Source organism: Anser brachyrhynchus (genome assembly GCF_964034855.1).
Source record: "Anser brachyrhynchus genome assembly, chromosome: 6".
In the NCBI taxonomy this organism is placed as follows: Eukaryota; Metazoa; Chordata; class Aves; order Anseriformes; family Anatidae; genus Anser; species Anser brachyrhynchus.
The window spans coordinates 12,490,171-12,512,349 of NC_137700.1; the positions used below are offsets into that span (position 1 = coordinate 12,490,171).

The 22,179-nt window shown below is 37.4% G+C and overlaps 3 protein-coding genes across 11 annotated transcripts in view; 2 read left to right on the forward strand and 1 right to left on the reverse strand.

The window, feature by feature from the left end:
• The window catches only part of TSPAN14 (tetraspanin 14), a 40,254-nt gene extending 27,112 nt beyond the window's left edge, over positions 1 to 13,142 (forward strand). For 4 of the 5 annotated variants that reach the window (XM_080596419.1, XM_080596416.1, XM_080596417.1 and 1 more), the window contains 7 exons: positions 1,299 to 1,445; positions 2,058 to 2,228; positions 4,907 to 5,032; positions 6,754 to 6,798; positions 7,313 to 7,432; positions 9,335 to 9,392; positions 12,035 to 13,142. In XM_080596419.1, coding sequence (XP_080452545.1) covers positions 1,299 to 1,445; positions 2,058 to 2,228; positions 4,907 to 5,032; positions 6,754 to 6,798; positions 7,313 to 7,432; positions 9,335 to 9,392; positions 12,035 to 12,063 — 696 coding nt within the window. In that variant the 3' untranslated portion in view covers positions 12,064 to 13,142. Of the gene's footprint in view, positions 1 to 1,298; positions 1,446 to 2,057; positions 2,229 to 4,906; positions 5,033 to 6,753; positions 6,799 to 7,312; positions 7,433 to 9,334 lie in introns of all 5 variants that reach the window. The other variant, XM_080596420.1, reaches the window with a different exon arrangement.
• Positions 13,143 to 15,250: 2,108 nt separating this feature from the next.
• The window catches only part of LOC308196808 (rap1 GTPase-GDP dissociation stimulator 1-like), a 39,482-nt gene continuing 32,553 nt past the window's right edge, over positions 15,251 to 22,179 (reverse strand). For both annotated transcript variants that reach the window (XM_080596401.1, XM_080596402.1), the window contains exons 10-13: positions 19,117 to 19,256; positions 18,067 to 18,193; positions 16,818 to 16,946; positions 15,251 to 15,453 (exon numbers count right to left, since the gene is read on the reverse strand). In XM_080596401.1, the coding sequence (XP_080452527.1) occupies positions 15,320 to 15,453; positions 16,818 to 16,946; positions 18,067 to 18,193; positions 19,117 to 19,256 (530 nt within the window). In that variant the 3' untranslated portion in view covers positions 15,251 to 15,319. The remainder of the gene's footprint in view (positions 15,454 to 16,817; positions 16,947 to 18,066; positions 18,194 to 19,116; positions 19,257 to 22,179) is intronic.
• The window catches only part of SH2D4B (SH2 domain containing 4B), a 118,625-nt gene continuing 115,779 nt past the window's right edge, over positions 19,334 to 22,179 (forward strand). For 3 of the 4 annotated variants that reach the window (XM_080596411.1, XM_080596409.1, XM_080596412.1), the window contains exon 1: positions 19,334 to 20,116. The gene's annotated coding sequence lies outside the window, so the exon portion shown is untranslated. Of the gene's footprint in view, positions 22,134 to 22,179 lie in introns of all 4 variants that reach the window. The other variant, XM_080596410.1, reaches the window with a different exon arrangement.

A 22,179-nucleotide genomic window follows, 5' to 3' on the forward strand; every position in this document is an offset into this window, starting at 1 on the left:
CTTAATAGGATATTTCAACTCAGTCACCAGCCAGTGGCAAGGCATTCCTGAACTCTACTGTTTAATTACTTTTTTGTCTCTTCAGTCAGTTTTGATTTAAAAACGAACAAAAAGCAAAGCAAAACACGAACACCAGGTCCCTATTTCTTGCTATCACTAAATTAACGGCTCTAATAAGATCTGTTGTAAACCACACTATGAAAGAAGACAAACTCATGCGTATCACTAGAGTACTGCTAACCAGTGTCTTTTCATCAGCTGATGAAGTTTTTCTCCATGTAAACATTTTCTTTTAATGCTTTATTTCCAATACAGTATTTTTGTTAGGTAAATACGTAATTGTAAAGTGTTTGTAAAGTCTTGTGTTATATGTATTTGATGGGATTATAACAGTAGCTGGTATATAACTTAAAATAATTTTGAAAAGATGACTGCTTTGTTGTATTAGCATTACACTTACATAGACTCAGAAATTCTGTCCTAAGATCTGGGTGGACAGGCTTAATAGGTAAGATTGCTATACAGATAAGAGGCATTTCCAGATAGTGAAGAAAAAATAAAACATTGCTGTTAAATTAAGTATATTGCAAGTGTCCTGTTGGAAGAGGATAACTTCTGTTGTTGTGAGGATTTTATTTGTGGTGAGAAAGGAATGCTTAAACTATATTTCTGCTTTTTTGGGGGGAAGGCTTTGGAGAAGCCCTTGAAAGACTACTCAGTAATAACTAAAATGGTGAAAAGAAAAAATCTGTTTCACTTGAAAACTAAATCAAAATCCTGTTTCTCTCCCTTACATCATCCGTATCCTTCTTTGTGGTTAGTGTTCTCTCTCCCTATCTGCCACCTAAACATCAGGATTGGAAAGATTTTTTATTTTTAATGACTTTGGTCTTCTCCTGATCGAGGCATTTCAAATTAATATAAATAATTGGTCCTTTTGCCTTGAAATTAGGTGAATACTCAGTGATAGTACTGAGCTTTTGGCACCATCTTGTGGAAGCTTGTTTGGCAGATAGACGTAGGAGAATGTAATCTGAAAAGTTTATACTGTATTGGATTTGCTTATTAAAAGAATTAATAGCTTTCAGTTTGCGTTAATACTTCCTTTGCTGGTGTGAAGAAAACTGGTATTATCAATAATGCTTCTGTGACCAAACTTGTCTGAGTGGGTTACTGTTTGGAAGCTCAAGGATTTGCAACCAGTTCATTTGGAATCATGTAAAAATCGTGGCAATTCAGAAGGAATGTTAAATGAAAAATGTATATAGTGGTCATCTTTCTGTTATCCTGTTTTTCAGGGTGTGTTGTCTGATCTAACAAAAGTGACCGGTCTTCATGGTCTGGACCCAGTGGTGCTTGTCTTAGTGGTGGGAATAGTGATGTTTACTTTGGGATTTGCTGGTTGTGTAGGAGCACTGAGAGAAAACATCTGCCTTCTGAAGTTTGTAAGTATCACTGTTATAGGAGGGAATTATTACGTATGTGAAAGTAGGAAATGATGGGTGAAGAACCTGGGGGACAGATGAAAATTAATTTACAGCATTTAGTTTGTGACAACATATGTGGTGAACTTACTGCCCTGACAAGCATCTGTGATGAATGAACGGTATTAAAAGCAGTGTAGGTTTAAACCTAATTATTTCCTCCCTGCTCCTGGAAGATGTGTCTGGCTTTCCTCATCCAGCTATTGCAGTGATGCTTTTATGGTATGTATTTCAGAATCTAACATTGGATATATAGTATCACAAAATATGATGTGCTGGAACATAGTTGGGAGTTACTGAAAGGAGATCATATTGTGGCTTGGGGAGAACAAAATCCCTTAAAAGCTTAATCTCTTCTAAATATTTAGTGGACAAAACTTGGGAACTTGAGTGACTACTGTGAAATCTCTTAAGCATTTGTTTTTGTATTGAGGTTTTCCTGCTTTAGATTTAGAAACAGTTAAGCTGGAAAAAATATATATAAAAATGGGAACTGTCCAAGAAGCTATGGAGTTGGAATGGGGATGTATTCAAAAGAGTTATTCTCTAATTTGTGACTTTTTTCTTTCACAGTTTTGTGGAACAATTGTGTTTATATTTCTGTTGGAGCTGGCAGTGGCAGTTCTGGCTGTCTTGTTCCAGGACTGGGTGAGGGACAGAGTCAAGGAGTTCTTTGAGAATAACATTAAGTCCTACCGAGATGATATTGACCTCCAGAACCTCATTGATTCGCTACAGAAAATAGTAAGTTCATATCCTGTCACTTTTCCTGTGTGTTCTAAGAGAATACGTAGATACGGCAGTCATCCTCTTTGTGTTCTACAGCATTGCAAGTAGTTTCTACAGATTTATAAAACCCTGTAGATAGTAGTGCCATGTGACAGAAATGCAGTTTTGCTGTTTCTGTATTGAAAGCATCAGAGAGGCAAGACTGCTGAGACACAGTGCCCTTCTAAGTGCATGTGTGGGAACTTACCAAGCATCCACCTGCCTTTTGACCTTGACTTTTGTTCCCCTGTTCTGATCAGTGTTGCACCAGGTGAAGTAAAAACTGAGCAACAAAAACTGCTCACCCTGGAAAAGTTGTGCAAATGAACTATTGACTAGATTGTCTGCACTCTTGTTTTAGGAGGCACTGCAGTCTTGTACAGGGATATAGTAAGAGAGTCTTTTGTTTTCTGAGAAGCACCTCATCTTGAAGCAAAAGAGGATTTTTGTTAACTGGGAGAAGCTAGTACATGCAGTCAAGGAAGACAGAAACAGTTTTATGCCCTTGTGGTCCTAAAATACACAGTTACTAAAAGACAATGATGTATACCAGGAGATAGCAAGGCCTGTGCTGGTAAGGGCCTGGTGGCTTTCAGTTAGCTTCTTTTTCCAGTCTTCCTCAAGAAACAACCAGTGAGGGCAACTCTTCTGATTTTATTTATTTATTTATTTGTATCTATATATATGGAGAGAAACAGAATACATATGTGAGTACTTTATAAAGAGGTAAAAAGATGGTTTTTTATATATATTTTCCCCTTTAAAAAAGGTTGTTTATGTCTTTTTTCTTTTTTCATAGGAGATCATGGTTAAATATGTGCTCACAGCTTGGTTTGATAGCAAACCCTGGTTTTAGACTGGATGTCAGTTTGAACTGTTATATATTGCCAGCAGCTTTATTTATCCTGTTAATTCACTCTTGCGTGCGTTAATATTGTACATGAAACTATCCTCTTACTAAGCTGCCTGGATGGCTTTCAGTGCTATTTGCTTTATGGCCAAGGGCACCAGAGATGATCCTGGCCACTTTTAACACCAGTAACTGTCTCAATTTTGTCTATGCTGTTGTTACTCTTTCTGTTTTTCTGGTTAGTTTCATTGCAGTCTCCCAGGGAAACGTGCTAAGCTGATTTACATTTGAACTCCAGTTAAGTACTTTTCAATGAAACTAAAAGGCTGAACTTTCTAAACGGAGCATACTAGCCTTGTTAATGATCGAAGAAACCTGAAAAAACAAAGATCAGAATCTCTGAATCAGCCTGTCATTGATTTGTACCTGAAAGTACCGAGGAAAAGGTATTCAACACTGATTAGTAAGTGTAGCTTTGCAAGGGCTCAATGATAAAGTGCACCACTATATTTAAGTGCCTCACTGAAATCCATTTTCTAGGGACTTTCATGGGTTGTGTCTTGGGACCCAGAAAGCTTTCTGTAGGCTGCTCCTTACTCTGGCTAATTACCTTACTTTCACGCCTGTAAGTGTCCTCATAGCCTCTATCTTACTAAAGTAGATCAGCATGTTTAGTGGTTGTGTGGCCTTTTAGTGGTGGAGGTGAGTGAGGGAGGAGGGACTAGAAAGATAAAAATTAACCCGTTCTTCATCTTCACTATAAACGCATGTGACCTAACATTGTTTTTTCAATTCTGACTATTCTGTTCAGCTCCTTTTTGTCATATTTCCTTTGAAAAGTAGGTGCACACAGTTCTGCTCTGTTCACGTCTGTGTCTGTCACCACTTGGTAACTTCTGAATCCATTTACTGACTCACTCAAGTTTTGGCAGTCTCACAGAAAGGTCAATACAAGTTGTGTGACGATGAGCAGTGGGCAGAGAAGAGATGTTACAGATACTAGCGATGTCCTAAGAGAGGAGGGAATTTCATGAGGTACCGGGAAAATGTTTGATATAACATATTAAGTATACATTATGGCGAAAGATTTACACCCTTAAGTAACCAGGCTGGTAAACTGCAAAGCATAACTTAATGAGAAACTAACTTTCATCAGTTTCAGGAATTAAACATTCTTTGAAATATTTGGATTCCCTAACCTGTAATTATGGTAATTAAATTACACTCTTTAGGTTAAGAAACTTGTGTGAAACAATTCTAGAGCTGACCAACCATTGAACTAACAATGTATCAGTTAATTTGGGTATGAAAATCTTCTAATTTAAAAGAAAGCAAGTATTCATGAATATTTTGATCTCTTTCAGAGTAAACAAGGAGAAAATTTGTTGATTTATGAAGATTTAAGGGTCAAATCACATATTTAGAGAAACTTTTCTATAACTTTCAGTTTTGGTTGATGTGGAAGTAGTGAGGAACAAGGCATCCATGTGACCTATTTTGTTGCACTGTTTATGGATGTACACAGATTTGCATTGGGTAATTACATTTAAAGTGACAATTTTTATGATAATTTCTCATTGTGTTGACATGTATTTCCAAGAGCATTATGCCAAATGCATTTCTTTGATTTCATAGAGCCACAGTATCGATTATTCATTTTTTTTTTTACTCTGGTGTTGCTATTGATTCCTTGCAGCCTTAAGAAAGGGGTGATGATGACCAAATATCATTCCAGAGAGCTGTTCAGTGGATAAATTGTCTATAAAATGTCTCCAAGTGTTAAGCATTTGTTTATCTGTTGCAGAACCACTGCTGTGGTGCCCAAGGTCCAGATGACTGGGACTTCAACATATACTTTAATTGCAGCAGTGAAAGCAAAAGTCGTGAGAAGTGTGGTGTTCCTTTTTCCTGTTGTATACCTGATCCTGCTGTAAGTTGTTTTCCTGGCTTTGTATTTGTATTTATTTGTATATATAACAGCTTTGTATTGCTGTTGTTGAAGAGTTATGAAAGGAAGCGCTTCCTGAATATAGTGTGATGCCTAGGGCTTTAAGAGGTCTTTTAAATGATCACAAATTACTATCTTGGTAGCCAAATTCCTTTGTTTCTCTTCCATCATTTTTAGAGTCTTAATGTGCCAACCCATTACACAACTGAAAATGTATTGTCTGCCACCAGGAATTCAGAAGCTATTTTTGTATGGCTTAAATCTGCAATCATTGGCTGTTGATACTTTTTTATTCCCAGTGCCTTGAATTCTTAAGCATGTTATCTATGGTCTAAGCAGTACACTTGCCCAGGTTAGAATTACTGTACAGCACCCCTTTGCCAGACAAGTAGGAGTAACTCCATTTGCTGATGACTTTAGTTATCAGCAACTAGTAAAGTGCTCATGCACAAACTCAGTTTAAGGTGTCTGAGTCAATTCTTTGGTTTTGGCAAGATTCAGGTACTCATTGTTTGGATCGGCTTATTAAACTCTGGGAACCTGACCCTTGCAGTAGAAGCAAAAGTAGGGAGGTACCTGCTAATGGATGCAAAATGCTTTGTATGGATGTAATGGATGAAAAATGCTTTGTAGCATTTGTAGCTCAGAAGGTCGATCCAGCAATCCTTGTTCAGCAGGTAACTATTGGTAGGTTATGCTAAGGCTTTTGATTTCCTTGGAAATCATCCAAGGGAAGATTTTGTTTGGAAAATATTCCAAGTTCAGATTCCCCAGTAATTTTTTATCGTAATTTAGAGCAGTGCTATTTCACTGCAGTTTTTCTGTTGTTGGTGCTGTATTTAAGGAGACGTGGGTGTCTTCAAATCTTTTTAATCTGAGATTCTACTGCTAGCATTTTAATATAACTCACTATGCTTAATATGAAATATTCTATAATTGTGTAGTAAATAGGTTTTCATAACTCTAATACAAAGGAAAAACAAAAATGTCTTAAAAGGAATGTATTTGCATCTCGTGAGCTTAATGCTGTTGTTAGGTTGCGTGTGGTTGGGATCTGGAAGGTGTTTGTTGTGTTTCTGTTTGAAATTTACAACAGGAACGTTTTGTCATCTTCAGTAGTTTTATCTTGGAGCTGGGTTATGTGAGACTTTCATTTATCAACCATAAGGGAGGTCAAGTAGCTTGCAGCTATCTGTTACTTGTATTGACTGATAAGGATAGCACTGTGAAATGAAGGAGTTGTAAGACACATTCCTCCACTGCAGGTGTAAATAAATCAGTGTAATACCTTTATTCTTATCTCAATGTTTAGGTGTTATGTGAAATAGATAAAATGAATTTGATCTTGGAAATGCAGATGTCTTATCTGAAGGCTGTCAGTATAGTTGTTAATGCTTTGTGTTGAATAGTCGTTGCTGGATGAAAGCCAAGCAACAGGAGAAGCCGGGATTTTTAGTGGAGGATGTTTTCTGCTAATATATATACTTTGCTGTTATACTTCCCCGGTGTGTTCTGCTAATGCTTTTGTTGTTGTTGGTGGTGGTGGTGGTGGTGTTTTTTTATTTATTTTTTTACTAAAATGCTTTTTAAAATGGCTGGTTTTGACAGTTCTGATTCTTTTGTGAATTTAAAAGACAGGAAGACTTCATGTGAACAGAGGAAAGTATAATTCAACTGATATATTTTTAATCTTTGTTTTGCAGCAAAAAGTTGTGAATACACAGTGTGGCTATGATGTCAGAAAGAAGGTAAGGTGCTGGAATCTTGCTGTTTTGCTGTTCCGTGTCTGCATGGACAAAATAATGAAAACAGTGGAATTGCTAATATATAAGTCAGTTCAAAATTCTGGGAGCTTATCAGCCGTGCTACATCCTGCTACAAGTAGAGTATGGTAGAGATTTTGCTTTGTACTGTGGGAAGGTGGAAAAAGAGAAAAAGTCTGCTTCAAAAAGGGGTAAGACCTGCATTTCAAATGTCTCAGGTATTAGTTCTAATATCCTAATTCTGAATTGCGTTCTCTACGAATTCTAAAGTATTCTAATAGTAGGATTTTCAGGAAGTTACTAATATGAATGTCCTGACATTCCTTGAGTTAATTTGGGCATATGTATTTCTGTATTTCATGTATTTCTGGAATCTGGTTAAAAATATTACTGTGTAAATGACCAATCATAATTTTACTATATCCCTTCATGTGACCGAGAGTTGTTATAATAAACTTGAGCAGAAAAGTGATGTTCTTGAGTTCTTCTTCTCTTGCAGAGCAAGAGTCAATGGGACGATCAGATTTTCATAAAAGGCTGTATTCTTGCTCTGGAAGCTTGGTTGCCCCGAAATATCTACATTGTTGCAGGTGTCTTCATAGCTATCTCACTGCTGCAGGTTAGTTTTTTTGTTTTTTTTTTCCCTAAGTTTCAAGTTATCCACTGAGGGTAAAAGTAATTATGGTGGGAGACAGTAAATATTTTGACATGGTGGATGTTTTTAGGTATGATAACACTATTGAAAAAAAAAAAAGGGGGGGGGGGGCGAAAGGGGGGGGGCGGGTATTTTATAGAGGTGGGGTCTTAATGTAAAATTATGAGATCAATTGATTTCCTTCAGGCAAAATTACTTCTCAAAGAAATGAAGGCCACTGTACTGTATTGTAAATGTATCATATTTTTATATTATCACAGAATCATTTAGGTTGGTTCTGAAACATTATAATGATATATTTTATTATATATTAACATGGCAACATGCTATTATTTTTATATGTAAAATTATATGCATCTCTCACATTTCAACATATCGTGAGGGACAGGAGATCTTATGGTAATGTATTTCAGTAGATCATAACTTCTGCCTTCTAGTGCAAATACAAAAGACTGAAATCCAATTCCGTCTTTCATGCTAAGAATGCTATTCAGAATACTGTAGCATACAGCACAAAAATCTCAAGAGTAGAAGAGAAGGAAAGCTGGTGAACAGGTTGCAGATGCGACAGTAGCAGTAGTAGATGGAGTTGCTGAAACTTCTTGCAGTACCTCTTCTATTCTTGGTATGTCAAAGAAAATGAATTGAAATCCTCAGTAAAACATATCGAATGAAAATTCTTTCAAGGTGGATCCTGCTTTCATTGTGGCAGTTGTGTATACTTGCCTAAGTTGCTTTTGTGTGGTACTGCTTTACTTAAGTGGGAAATAAGAGTTGTAAATCCGCTACAAAATCTTTTCAGTTTAACTGAAAATATGTTGAACATAGTGCTGGCAAAATACCTTTTTCCAGCCATGGCAATACTGCCCTCTGTTGCTTTTTTGATAGTTTATCAGTATCTATTAGTAGTGCTTCCAGTGCTTTCATAGAGAGATGCTGTCCTGAGAATAACACCTTCAGTTAGGAGGAGAGGAGGTTCAAGATAGAAAATCTAAACTTTTGACAGTGTTGAGAGTCATTTGATATTGTTGTTCCTATTTGTGTCCTGAGTCTCTCTGACACCCTTTGCGTATTTCAGTATTATTTTTAAATTTAGTTTATCTTGTGCATTAATCTTTTTTGTGGTATGACTAGGAGTGAGACACATTGTCTCCTTCTAAAATGAATCTTCTGGCTTTTCCAGAACTTCACAGTATTTTGTTGTTTTCCTAAGAATGTTTTAAGAAGTATACCGAGTTCTGAATTTATTTTCAGTTTGTGAAGGAAAATTTCCCAGAGAACTTGAGTGAATGTTATAATTTCAAAGCTGTTAAATATCTCAGAAGGATCTGGGACTTCTCTAACTGTTGTTTCTGACGTGGAGTATACAATTGTGAAAGTGGAATTCTTAAGTATTTTAAATATGAATAGTAACTTGGCTTAACCAAAGTTATGGAATGAATTAAAATGCTTCAGACTTGTAATTTTAGCAGTATGTAAGTGTGAGTGCTATAAGTAAACTTGGCAAAATGGATTTCTTCCAACTTTAGGACATCTAGAAGTCTAATACTATTTTGCATGTTCCTGAAGTGTCACATGAAAACGTCTTTTACTCATCAGTTGTACTTTGTGCTAGATTCGGCTGTTTGTACTACTGTGTAGTAATAGCTATGCTCCAACACATGATCCTGGCTATGAAATGGTATCTGAGCTTGCAAGTGCTTTATCAATGTATATCTTTATTCTTACGAGTTGCATTGACTTCAGTGCAGAGAAATAGAAACAAATACGCAGGTTCCTGTTCTGCACTAATCTTTAGAGACTTCTTGCAGACTCTACATTGCAAGTATTTCATCTCACAGCTGGTTTTTTTTTTTTTCTTTTTAGATTTTTGGGATTTTCCTAGCCAGGACATTGATTTCTGATATTGAAGCTGTAAAGGCAGGTAATGCCTTCTGAATACTAAAGCAAATGTGTTGCAAAAAGTATATTTTACTATTTTCAATCAGACACCAAGGTGGAAAAAAATGCGCAGACCGTGAAATGCTCCTGGTATTAAAGGCCTTATGTGGATCTTACCCTGCTCATGGTTTTTGTTAGAAGCTGATACAAAAAAGAATCTCCAAACACACCGGTCTACCTTTTTTTTCTAATGAGACAACTCAGTGCACCAGAATTGATCTGTGGTGAGGAAAAAAGGGACTTTCCCAAGTCATTGGCTGAACTGTTTTTAGACTCGTAGCAAGGAGAAATTAAACTGCTGTGAACTCCTTCCATGAAGAATTACCATGAAGATTTTTCTGTTTTGTCTCCCAACTGTCATCAGTCTTAATGCTGTAATCTCTTCAGAAGGCCTGCTGATCTCTTTTAAGAACCTTGAAAATATTTTTAATCTCTGCAGTAGATTCATCTGGTCAGCTTGGCAAGATACCAGCAACCATAATCATCGTGGCATTGGAAACTGAAGAAAAAGTCACTGATTTTCTAGCTTTTTAATTCTCGGTTGTGCAGAAATAGGGGGTATTTCTGTTTGACTGGGAGTGACGTAGATGTCTTAGGAGTAGAAACTTGTGTTCACCATCAGAGTTTGAGTAACCCAAGCAGTTATGAAAATGCAAGTGTTTTCTTAAGAGAGGCAAAATCCAACTCTCTACAGCATTATAAGTTAGAAATCTCTGTTTCAGGCAAGGGAGCGTGAATCCCTAATGCTGCTTCCTGACTGAAAAATTGTAAATAGTCTTTATTTATATAAAAAGAAAAAAACTCTTTCAAAATGGCTAGCTTTTATTGATTAGTAATATCTTTGAAAAGTACTGCCTGCAAAGATCTTGAAATGCAGTCGGTAGCAAGCATTCTGTGCTAACTTTGGATGGTTTTTTACCCTTCCTCTAGTTTCTTTCACATCTGCTCTGCTGCTCCTCTCAAGTCCTAATTGCTATTATCAAGACTGATGAGAAACATTCAAATTCAGCATTAATCATTACTGAAATCTGTTTTTTAATAAGAAAATATGCATTTTAGTGGAATATCAATTTTTGATTTTTTTGTAAGTCTTCTACAAAGCTATGAAATTGTCAGTTCTGTTTGTGTTCTCATACAGGGTTAAAATGTCAGTCACAATATGCTGACTGGAACCATTTCTTCACAGTAATTTACTGTATCAAACTGAACTACTCCTGCTGAAATGATTTTTTTTTTTTTTACTAGAAGAAAACCGAACTCTTCTTCCTGCCCTTCCTTCCTGTGGGTCGATCTGAAATTCAGTAAAAAGTCCAATCTTCTCTGAAAGTCTTTGGATTAGGACTGCAGTGGCTGCAAAAGTATTGCTATGCTTGACATAGTAGATTTTTTATCTGTAAAAGACTTGTATGTGACTGAAAACTTGGAAGTAGTTGTAGTTGTCTGTTTTACTCTGGGCCATGTGAAACATGTTTTCAAGTAAACATTGTTTACTGCTTCCAGTGACACCTGTTTTTTCAGGGAGAGCAAACTTTTTTTTACAGTGCCTGAGTGTAAATTTTTAGAGAAGTATATATTTTTTTAATGATATTTTACTACATGTAGTCTGTGTGAAGGATTTAATACTTGTATTTCCAAAGTACATGGCCTTCATGGAAAGTCAAACTTCTAAATCTCTCTCAAGTCCTTTTTTTAATGTATTATGCATGTATTAACGAACATTTCACTGGCAAAAACTGATCTACAGTAAGAATCTTTGTGTCTGTATTGATTGCCCAGATGTTCTTCTAGCTCTTAGTCTGTGAAACACTTCACAGACAGTGCTGTACTTTTCATGTATATTTCAGTGCAGCTTTCATAGTTCTTTTTCTGGCCAGTGATTGAGACACAACAGGAAAAGGAAGCTTGTCTAAGGATGGCTGACTTCCTTAGAAGAGCAGAGAACAGTCTGCTATTATTCTTCTAAAAAACCTGAAAGTAAAATCTATAGAAGTGCACTGTGATTTTTTTTTATCTTTGGTTGATATGCAACAAGGGAAAAATAGCAGTAGATCGCTGAAGGAGAGAGCAAGAGACATTTCTTCTGTAGAGCATTGAATCTGATGTCTGTACTACCTGTTTGTTGAATCCAGTCCACTAGGAGCAGCCAAAAATTTGCTGCTGTTACTGCTACTTTGCAAGCAACAAAGCAGTGTCCAGTAACCTTTGCTTTCAACTCTGGTGCTTGAAACTTTTACAACACCTCATCAACTAGCTTACTTTGTTATGTATAATAATCTGATGTATGTAAAATGGAAGAAAGATGCATCTTCTATGTAACTTTGTTTGTGAAACATTCAATTGAAATTTTCATCTAGGCAGTATGTTTTGCTTTGCCATTTTGGTGACACAAAGCTCCTAGTGCTGGGAAGTCATTTCAACACTTGGTGAAAATCATCATGGCTTCAATGACATCAGTGGAGTTCATGCACTGAAATTAGCTGCCACCAAGGGCCGGTGTCACTGATCAGACTTCCCCTGTCTGCCGGTCTTGCCAAGTTGCCTGAAGACAAATGAATACTTGGTTTCTTTTTTGAAGTATTGTTTGTATGCAAAACAGAATTTAATTAAAGTGTTGTCTTTCCACAGCTTGTTCTTATCGGCCTTGGCCATGTTAACACCAGCTTTGTATCAATACTCCAGTGATTTGGAACAGAATTCAAGAGAGCAAGTTCAACCTATTTGAGGATCTTTACATTCATGAACTTACTCCTCTTTTCACTGTGGATAAACTTCTCTGTGTTTTTTCAGTATCATTTTTAAAACCCTGGGGCTCTAGGCTGGTTTACACCTAGGCACTTTGAAGTACACCCTCAAAGGTGGTACAAGTGGTAGTGTAATTTCAGACTTGGAATGGGAATACTTTCTTACCGCTTTCTACTTAAAGTTATATTTAGCACCTTCTCTGTGGACCTGCAGTGACTTCATGCCTAAAGCTTTAGCTTATGGTTTAAACAAGTCTTGTCAGAATAAGTAGTTGGGTGTGAGCCTGCTCTAAAGCCCTGAAGAAGCAATTCAACAATTTCACAAGGAGAGGTTTGATAAATTGATGTTGAGATTTCATTGGTTGCAGTTGGAACATCTCCACAAACACTACAATGGAAACAAGTTTTCTAATGAAGATATTAAATACAAGATCAGGCTTGATTAACTGGACTGAGAAGGAAACCTTTCAATCAGTGTGATCATTTATTTCTCAGAAACGAGCACAATTTATTTCTGTGAAGCAATGTATTTATTTCTCAGTATGTTTTGACTGTGCATATGCTATTTTGTTTCTGTTACATCTGCGTTTGGACACAGCTAGCCTGTATGTGAGGAGGAGGATGAATATGAGCTCTGAAAAGAGTGACCAAAGGAGCTTCAGTTGCCTCCTGGAAGTCTGAATATTTCTTCTTGGGGGTCTTTAGTTCTGGTGACTTTTGTACAGTGCCATGTGGATAGATTTATACCTCAAGTAAGTTGAGGTTGATGCAGCAAATGGTTTATAGTTAGCATTGCCTTGTTTTTTTTGTCTCCCCATTCCATCCTTTCCTCTTCCTTCCCTTACTGCCTGTGGGTTATCATTCAGCTTGAATGTTGTTTAGCCAGTGGAAGCGGAGGTTCTGGCTCTTCTTCTGATATGGCTTTTCTGAGTGACTTTCAGTATATGTTTCTTCTCAAGCCTTATTTGATTAAATAAAACGAATGTTTTTTACTGGTGGAGTTTGTGTTCTAAGACTTGTTTCCAGTTACTAGTGTTTCCCTCTCTGAGGTTTAGACTGGCTACTGAGACTGCAGTTTGTGGATAACTACGGAAATGGTAAAGGTCTGCTAATACTTGTGTGTTTTCTTGCTGAACCTACCTGATTCTTGATTTTTCAGTCTTGGCTGATGAATAATAGATAAGAGAAAGGTGCTTTTCTCATAATTGTTAATGGAAAGCCACAAAAAAAGTGTAATGTGAAAGCTACTATGAAGAGAAATATTGATGCTGTCTATGGATATCCAAAAAGTTGAAACTGTTTGCATTGTGACTGCTGTTGCCCAATTACCACTCCTGTGATTTACAATCTGGTTTATCATGTCTGAGCAATGATTCTGAAATTACTGAGTACAGAAGGGGAAAGTAACAGGCTTGAACATGAGGCTTACATAAATCAGTTTGTATCTGCTTCTTTGACAATTTTAACATTTCTTCTTTACTGCATTAAAAAAAAAACTGCTTTGAATTTTAGTAAGGTCAGAAAAATATTTAGACAGTAGATAATGGCTATATTATTCTAAAATAATATATAGAATAGATACTGTAGAATGTTAAGGCTGGATCATTTTTGATAAATAGGACAACTCAGATGCAGCTGTTTGGAGGGTGTGTGTGTGTATATACCCTGTTATATTTCATCCTAATACCTGGTTTAGGCACGAGCACATATCTTATTCTCAAATTGAGATTGGATGAAGCTGTTTTATTTTGACACTGGAGAGATGTAGGATGCCCATATTGCTGTATACTTAAAGCTAGATGAAACTGGACACAGTTCAGATCTAGTTTTTCTTTTCTCACTATGTAATCAAAAACTTGCTTGTTACCGCGTGACTTGTCTGGGATGGTTTTGTGAAGTTCCCTTTCTCGGTACTCCTGGAAGTGGTATCTGGTGGCATGGATCAGTTACAAATATAGTGGACTAAATAGTGGTAATGAGTTTTCCAAGTGTGAAAGCTTTTACAGGAACAAATGTTGTAACGTTTTTCCACAGACAGTGTGTTACTGCTGGATTAAAAAAGTCGTTGTTCCCTAGCTTTTCAGTTTCCACCACTACCACGTTGTGAATTCAGTCACCTGGATCTTGGCAAGGTGACTCTTCAACGTACTTGCAGCTACTTCAGAAAGTTCCTGTAAGGACAAGCTGTGGAGTAGATCCTGGTCTTACTATATTTGTAATCAGGTGACTTTTTAAACATGAACAATTCTTACAGAAATGTTCAGAGACATTTGTTTTACTATAATTTTTAATTATTTGTAGTTAAGCCTAGGTTCTCTTACTGGAGATGGCATAATGAAACGCTGGCCACCTTCAAATCTTCACACGTGCCCACCTGTCACTTCTAACTAGCTTTAATTTGTATCTTGTCCAAGTACTGTCTGGACATTAACTGCAGTTTACTGGAAAAGTTGGTTCTACAGCAAATCATACCCAGTTTCAATAGCCGCAACTCTGCATGTAGGATGAGACCTCAGATGCTTAGCAATATAGATTGTGATATTAGCAGGCATAAACTCCATGATGAGCTATAAAAGCAGAAATTAAAATGTGGAAGGGGAGGGGAAGGTGGTTTAAAGGTACAGTTTTATGGGGAGTTCTGAAATTTCCAGTTAACAGCTGGGTACACAGATTAATTCACAGTGTGCAGGAGTTGAACTGGTCCAATTAGCCCTTTGTATTATTTAATCAACAGCTCACATTTAATTGAAAGCTCTGTTGTTTTGGGTTGCATGATACAAGCTTTAGGTTTTTACAGCGATTTTAAAGTCCTATTGATTTCGAGAAATTAAAGTTGCAATTGATTCCCTGATTTGTCAAAACCAAGCAGCTTATATGTATTATAGATGGTAATTACCTGTTGCCTCTCAGATAATGTTTTCTAAGACCACTTGTTTGACAGGATTTATTCCTACTGCAGTGTGTTAGTAGCTCAGTAAAGAGCAGCAGTGGTACAGGTATCTGTAGGCCAGATTTTTGTATGCATAGTTTTAAAAGCAGGAGCTGTACCTGGGCTTTAATAGCATTGGTTGTGCAGCAGCATGACAAATGCAAGGTAGCGTTGGCCGAGCTGGCATTTTATTGCATTTGCCTCAGCAGCAGCACAGGTTGCTCTGGGTTGGGAGAGGGGCTAGTGGGGTGGCTCTCCCTTCAAAACCTGTAACGTTGCAGCAGCTTCCTTGACCACATTTGCATTGCTGTGACTGCAGAGTTGTTCGAGGGTTTCTTTAATCTTGTCCTCTTCTATTTCTTGTCTCAGATCACCTGAATGGGAGATTAAATGCTGACTTTTAGTAACATGCCATGGCATAATGGCTCCTGACAGTTGTTGCAACATACAGATTTGGAGCATTTGCTGTGTAAAATGACCTGCTTTACAGTAGACTAGTTCAGTTGGAAGGGATTTTCGAAGATCATCTAGTCCAACTGCCTAAACTCTTGAGGGCTAACTGAAAGTTAAAGCATATTATTTAGGGCCTTATCCAAACACCTCTTGAACACTGACAGACCTGGGGCATCAACCATCTCTGTGGGCAGCCTGTTCCAGCATTTCGCCACCCTCACTGTACGAATTTTTCCCTAATATTACTTAAATGTGTTTTTCTCGATAGGTATTCTTTAACCCTTTGAAAATGTTGAACAGGTTAAGACTTTTTTCTTCTCCATTTGTCTTCCAAGAACTGATTGAACAAAAGAAAAGTACTTTGAAAATATAATATAGGCTGTGTGTGCTCCAGCTTTTTTGCCTGTATGCCTTGTTAGCCTTTCATGAAGTACACCTCTGGCAGAAGTCTTACAGATAGATTTGTTGTGTGAATACTGCACAGTTGCACTGAAGGATGTAAGTGCTTAGCCCTGTGAGATACCTGTGACTACAAGGGGAAAAAGTGGAGTGCACAGCAAAATCCAGCTTGCCTGCCAATAAAGGGCAGCTCCAGGATTTGAAAAGCAGCTCTCTTGTCTTTGCCTAAGCACAGTCATTGCTTTTGGTAACCATTGTTTATGTATAAAGACATGGTGAGTTGTTGTGTGAGGCCACACTGTGCTTACAGGAGCAGTCTGATCTTGCAGGAAGAATTTTAAATCCTCCCTAGCCACAGAGAGAGAGAAACTGAAATCAGATCCTTCAGACATTTTACTAAAAGTTGCTATGCATTTAATCCAGCACTGTTAAAGATGCTGTTTTATCTCAGCTCTGGTTTGCCCAAAGCATAGGCAGAACAAATGTGTGCTTGCCTGTGTAAGATGATGCAGACAGGTTATTTCTTTGAGCACAAAAATGCTATGGTATAGGCAAAGCCTGGGACTGCCAGACAATTGTATGTGGTGAGTTTGGACAAAGATGCTTATATTTTAAGGCTCTGATTTTGCTTTTCAGGACTTGATTATGCCACTGACTGTCACTGGAAATAAAGATTTTTTTTAATTTACTTAGCTAATGGTTTAAGCTACTTTTCCTGAAGAAAACACATGAGTGGGATTTTTACTGATAAGTAAAGAATGAACCTCTTTAATCTTTACTGTTCACTGGCTGCAGCATCACAAGTGGTACGTTTCAGTGACATAAAATGCATGTTTTCATCACAAACATCCATCCTTTCATCACAGACTACTTAAAATGAGGTTACCTGAATTAAGAAGACTGCACAAAAGACCCATTGAATTATATTTAACCTCAGGAGTTGTATTATCATCTTGTAGAAGTCTGTGTAAGCTTTGTACTAGCTGTGATTCCTTAAAGGATGCTTCAAGGGTATCTGAAAAAAAAGTAAACAAATACCTGAGCTTTTATGTAAAAAGAGGGTGGAAAGAAGGTTACAAAGAGTGAACATGCTTTTCTCTTTTAAATAAAATTCCTGACTGGCTTCATTTAAAATGAGTTACTTATACAAGGATGACTTGAGCATCTTGTCTATACTGGGGGTTTTCTGTATGATTTCCTATAGAGTGTTTTTTTCAGTAGCCTCATTCTGTAAGATGGAACCCTCTATAACATACACACTACAAAATAAACCCATAATAGATTAAAGTATTAATGATCAGAGCTAGGTCATTTAAATGAGTTGCACACATGAGTGTGAAAGGCTTAATTGTGGGCTAAGCATGAAAATGGGCTCTTCCCTGTCTTGCTTTCTTGTTGATATAAAAAAAAATCCAAACTTAAAGTTGACTTGCAGTTTCTTTTGATGTGTGTAAATTTGTGGTGGCTGTTTTTATTGTAATAAATTGAGATTGACTGATCATATTTAAAAATCCATACAGGACAAACCTGAAAAGAAGTTGTACTCTATCTCTGAAAATCTAGCTCACTAGAAGTAGTTACAGCATTTATTCTTATCTGTTTCATTTGCATGTTCCATAAGGTCCTTTTTTCTATGCTTTTTTTTTTTTTACTTCATTCAAGTGGCTGTCTTCTGAATGTTATTTCCTCTATTTACAGTCGTCACTGACCATTCAAGTCCATAGCTTGCCCCTGTCTAATTCTGTCTACATTTAAACCTTTTCTCGTCATTTTCTCTAGCCCTCATCATTATTTCCATTTTGTGTTTCTGTAGGTTTCTAGGGTCGTACAGCACTCAGCAGACTGTGCCTGTCCACACAACCTGATTATTTTACTTGGCCAAAAAAACAGGCAATTCCTGAATTCTGGGGGTCTTGTTTTCTGGATGGGTCACTTCCTTTATTTGGTGATTAAGAGCTAAATCTAGACCATAATGCTTTTTCTTGTACATGAAATTAACAGCATGAGTATTTCTTTTCTTGTACATGAAATTAACAGCATGAGTATTTCTTTTCTTGCATATGAAATTAACAGCATGAGTGTTTCTTAACTGTGCAAGATCTTCATATTAATAAACACTTTTAGGTGAAAAATACCTAGATCAATAGCAGATGCTATCGCCAAGGCATTCAGAGCTTCATTCTGCAGGGCAGCATGTTCACTTGTAGTCATGGAAACCAGAAGTTTTACTCCTTGTGCCTCCTGCACTGCTTTGACCACTTCCTGTTAAAGCAAAGGTAAAATATCACAGATTGAAATCTGAGCTATGAATGAAGTAGAATGAAAAGGGAAATGAGATTGCACTCTCTTCAGTCTCTGAATAGATGGAAATGATTTGCATGCTGCAATACAAGCTGATGGTATTTGCAATGAATGTATCCTGGGACTAGAGAACTCTTTTTGGCACTAGTCATATGTGTCTGCTTAAGGCTGGTCTAATTTACTTGGAATATTGGTACTTACAATTATGTGTATAAGGTGTTTGTGCAGGTGTATATGTGGTCTCTTAAGAATTTTAGTTTGAACTTTGATTTTTCATTTAAGTCTTCAAACCAGCAAAGGTTTGGTTTTACTCTGTCAAAGCCTTTGCAGATAGTATCTACTCCATCGAAACTTCAGAGTAAAGCACATTTGGGATTTCTGTGTATAATGGCATGATTTGCAAAAAACAGAAGCCTGTTCTAATATAATATGCCGGCAGATCCAGATCACACTGGATTCATCCATCAGTAGGTAGATAAGTGAGCTCTTCGGAACTCCTGAGAGATTGGCATGCAGGATAGGTCTGGGTTATCTTTTATCATTTTAATTTTATGATTGAAACTAATTTGTTTATGGAAATAGAAAAGCTTTACCTGCCTAGCATTTGTCAAGCCTTAAGCGGGGTAAAAGTCAACAAGTGACAGTAGGTAAGTCAACAAGTGACAGTAGGTTGCTTGTTTCAGTGTGATACCTAGTTAGCACTGCTTTCCTACTCCCCTCTCTTCAATCAGTACTGAGGCAGACTAGAGGCATTTTACCAAAACTTTCCTGTTTTTAATTATATAGCTGTACATACAGTTTAACATTTAACCCCTAGCTATATGGGCAAGCTTTAAAAATATAGGAGACCAGTAAGGTTGAAACATCAGACCAATTACTCGTACTTGGGATCTGTTGTGACGCAAGATTGATGCTAGCAGCCGATTTGCTTCTCCACGAACGCCGGCATGGTCCTTAACATCACACCACTGCACAAGTCTGTTGAGCAGCATGGGATCTTGGCCCAAGATTTCAGCCGCATCAGCTGAAAAGAAAAGCATCATCGGGAGACATTTAAAATCTTAGTCTTTGTCACTGAAGTGTGAATGTAAAGGCAACAAAGGATTTGTGCCACTACAGGAAACTAATCCCCAAACTCTTCAATAGCAAAAGAAACTACTTGCGCAGAAGATGCAGTCTTGGTACTGCTCTGGTCTAACGCAGGATTCTGTGCAAGTCTTGCTGTAGTTTAATAATGCACTTTTAAAGTGTTATGGCTCAAAAGTGACTAGGTGGCAGAAAATGATTTCCAAAGCAAAGGAAAATGTAGATTTGAAGGTGCTGAGAACTGTGAAATATACTTTTAAAATCAGATAAGCAGGGGGTGAGCTCAGAAAATCCTGTTCATTTTGAAGCAGATTCAGAAAGGTGAAAGTGTTGGGAGAAGTCTCCAGGGTTTTCAGAAGCTGAGAAACTTGTTTCTTGGAGCTTTCCCGAGGCAAACAAGGCTTGAGGAAGAATTAAAGTTAATGCATCTAGAACAAAAGAAATACGTTTGGCCAATAATACTATCACCGTGCTCCGGTTTCTTTACCTGTCCCTTTCTGTGTTTTTTTTTTTTTTTTTTTAACCTGTCCCTTTCTGTGTGTATTGTATTTGTTTTGGGATATTCTGGAAGGGATTAAGCAAGAGTGTGCAGGAGGTCAATGTCAACAAACCACGTGACTACTCTGGGTATTTTGCAGAAATTGAAAGTCAAACTATACTTTTTCTGTTTTCGGGAGATAGATGAAGAAGGATAGACACTTCCTTGGTTTCTGTTGAGTACCCAGCAGAACAATCCACAGGTCAAAATGCTGTAACGATGTGGGAGCTTCTAGCCTAATTGAACGTGTTTGTTTTGAGGTAAGTTGCATGTTGCACAGTAACCTCCTCTGACAGAAAGGCTTTGTTTCTAGGTCAGATGTCACATGTTAGTCTGAGAAGATCATGGTAATCCAGTTTAGTCTAGAAAGCTGACGGAGGTAAGAGGGTGGCAAATGGAACCAGTTCAAGGGGTTTGCTCAAAAAGGGATCTTGACCCAGTTCGCCAGGGACTTCCTGATGTCTGCCAGCTCTTTGAGACAAAGACCAGTTAGCCTTCGTTAACTGGAACAGAAGGAACTCTTAGCTTATAAAATGCCAAACTTCAATTGTGCATATGACTGAACTTTAATTTGAGCTGAAGGTCCTTTGGCCGTGTAGTGAGGTGCACAAATTCTGTTGCTGTTCTGAAGCAAAGAAGTGAAAAAACATTGCTAACGCTTTAGTGTAATGAAGCTGACAGAGCTAAGTGCAGTTTTCTATAGTTAGAAAGAAACTTTCCTTTTCTATTCTACTTTATAGGTGTCAGCATGCCCAGTGATTGTCAGAGTAATGAATTTACACTAGATAATGCAATTAACTAATATAAGTAGCTAATTTAGTGTGGACTTGTTAGTAGATGTGTATTCACAAGCATTTCAGGCTGAGTTAATTAAGGACAATGTTAGCTCATGGGTAAACAATAGAAAGCAATTAAAGGTGGGAGAAATGTGTGCTCGTAGGCATAAATGGGTAAACATTGAATAATCTTCTAAATCTTTTTCTACTCAGCACTTTGACACCTGTGTTGTTTCAGATTCAGAAGTTGTACCATTTTGTGCCAAATTTTGACTTCATATCAGGGCCAAAAAATAGCCTTGAGTGTGGAAAAAGAAAGGATTTGTTAATATAGATCTATGTTATTCTAATGTCTCAATTTTAAAAGATAAATGGTCTCTCACAATCCAGAAATCCAGTTATCACTTCAGACAAATAACATTTTAATGACCTCCTTCAAAGCATGAGAGGAAGAAGAGGCTAAGTTTCTGTGTATCTTGCAATGTCTGTTTCCGACCATGGTGAAATATAAGTGGAAACAGCATTTTACTGGACTGGAATTGGTGCAAACCAATGAGTGCTAGGTCTGAATTTGCTGCATGTTCATTTGAAAATTGATGCAAGTAGCTGCCAAATCAGAGTGTGGAGCGTGCAGTGATGTAAATGAATGCAACGTGAAGTACAGAGGAGCATGCTTGTTTCTGCTCTTTCATATTGTACTGAATTTGTGGTTGTAACTGTTCTGTGCCAGATGTCAGTTCCCATTGCAAAATGGCTACAACTTTTCTGATTCTGTTTTTGACTTCTTATTCCTGCACATCAGGATGGTCTATAGTGATCAGTATGCTAGAGCAGCTGCTTTAGTGATTTGAGACAACTAGGGCACTTTTATCATAAAAACCCACAGCAACTTGTTTTCATATATCATTATATTCTGCTAAGAAGCTGAATAAATCAAAGAATTGGGACATGGTACTAGATCTTAATGTAATTCCAAGGTTTTGTGCCTAAATTGTGTGCTTTGCATATAATTACATTTTGAGAAGCGTTGAGTCTCATTGCCTTTGCATGCCTGTCTCTGCAAAACTAAATGATGTGACGTGTGAAGTAGATAATCCCATATTTCAGTGCTTAAAGTAAATGCAACATTTGAGCCTTACTGGGATAAACCTGGGAACATGTATAGAGACTGTTAGTGATAGAAACTCATTTCTTCTGCCTCTCCAAACCTCAGCTCCCTTTGATCCTTTATATTGCCCAATTCGTCTATTCATTTCTTTCTTGCTATTTGGCATTATAAATCCTTGTTTTGACTCCTTTCCATCATACTCAGGCTTTGCTGATATATATCCAGTGGAAAGCATCTTTCTTTAGGCTTTTGCCATTTCTCACTGACTACTGCAGATTCTTATGTTTGATTTGCTTCTCATCTACTTCAGAGGCTGGCTAAGGGCGCGATGGGAGGGCTCGTAGCCTTGAGCAGTGGTCTCAGTTGGAACTTGTCCAGAGTGAGTGGAATTAGGTGAGCGGGATACTTAGCCTGGCCTCTACATCTGTTGTCTCGTGGG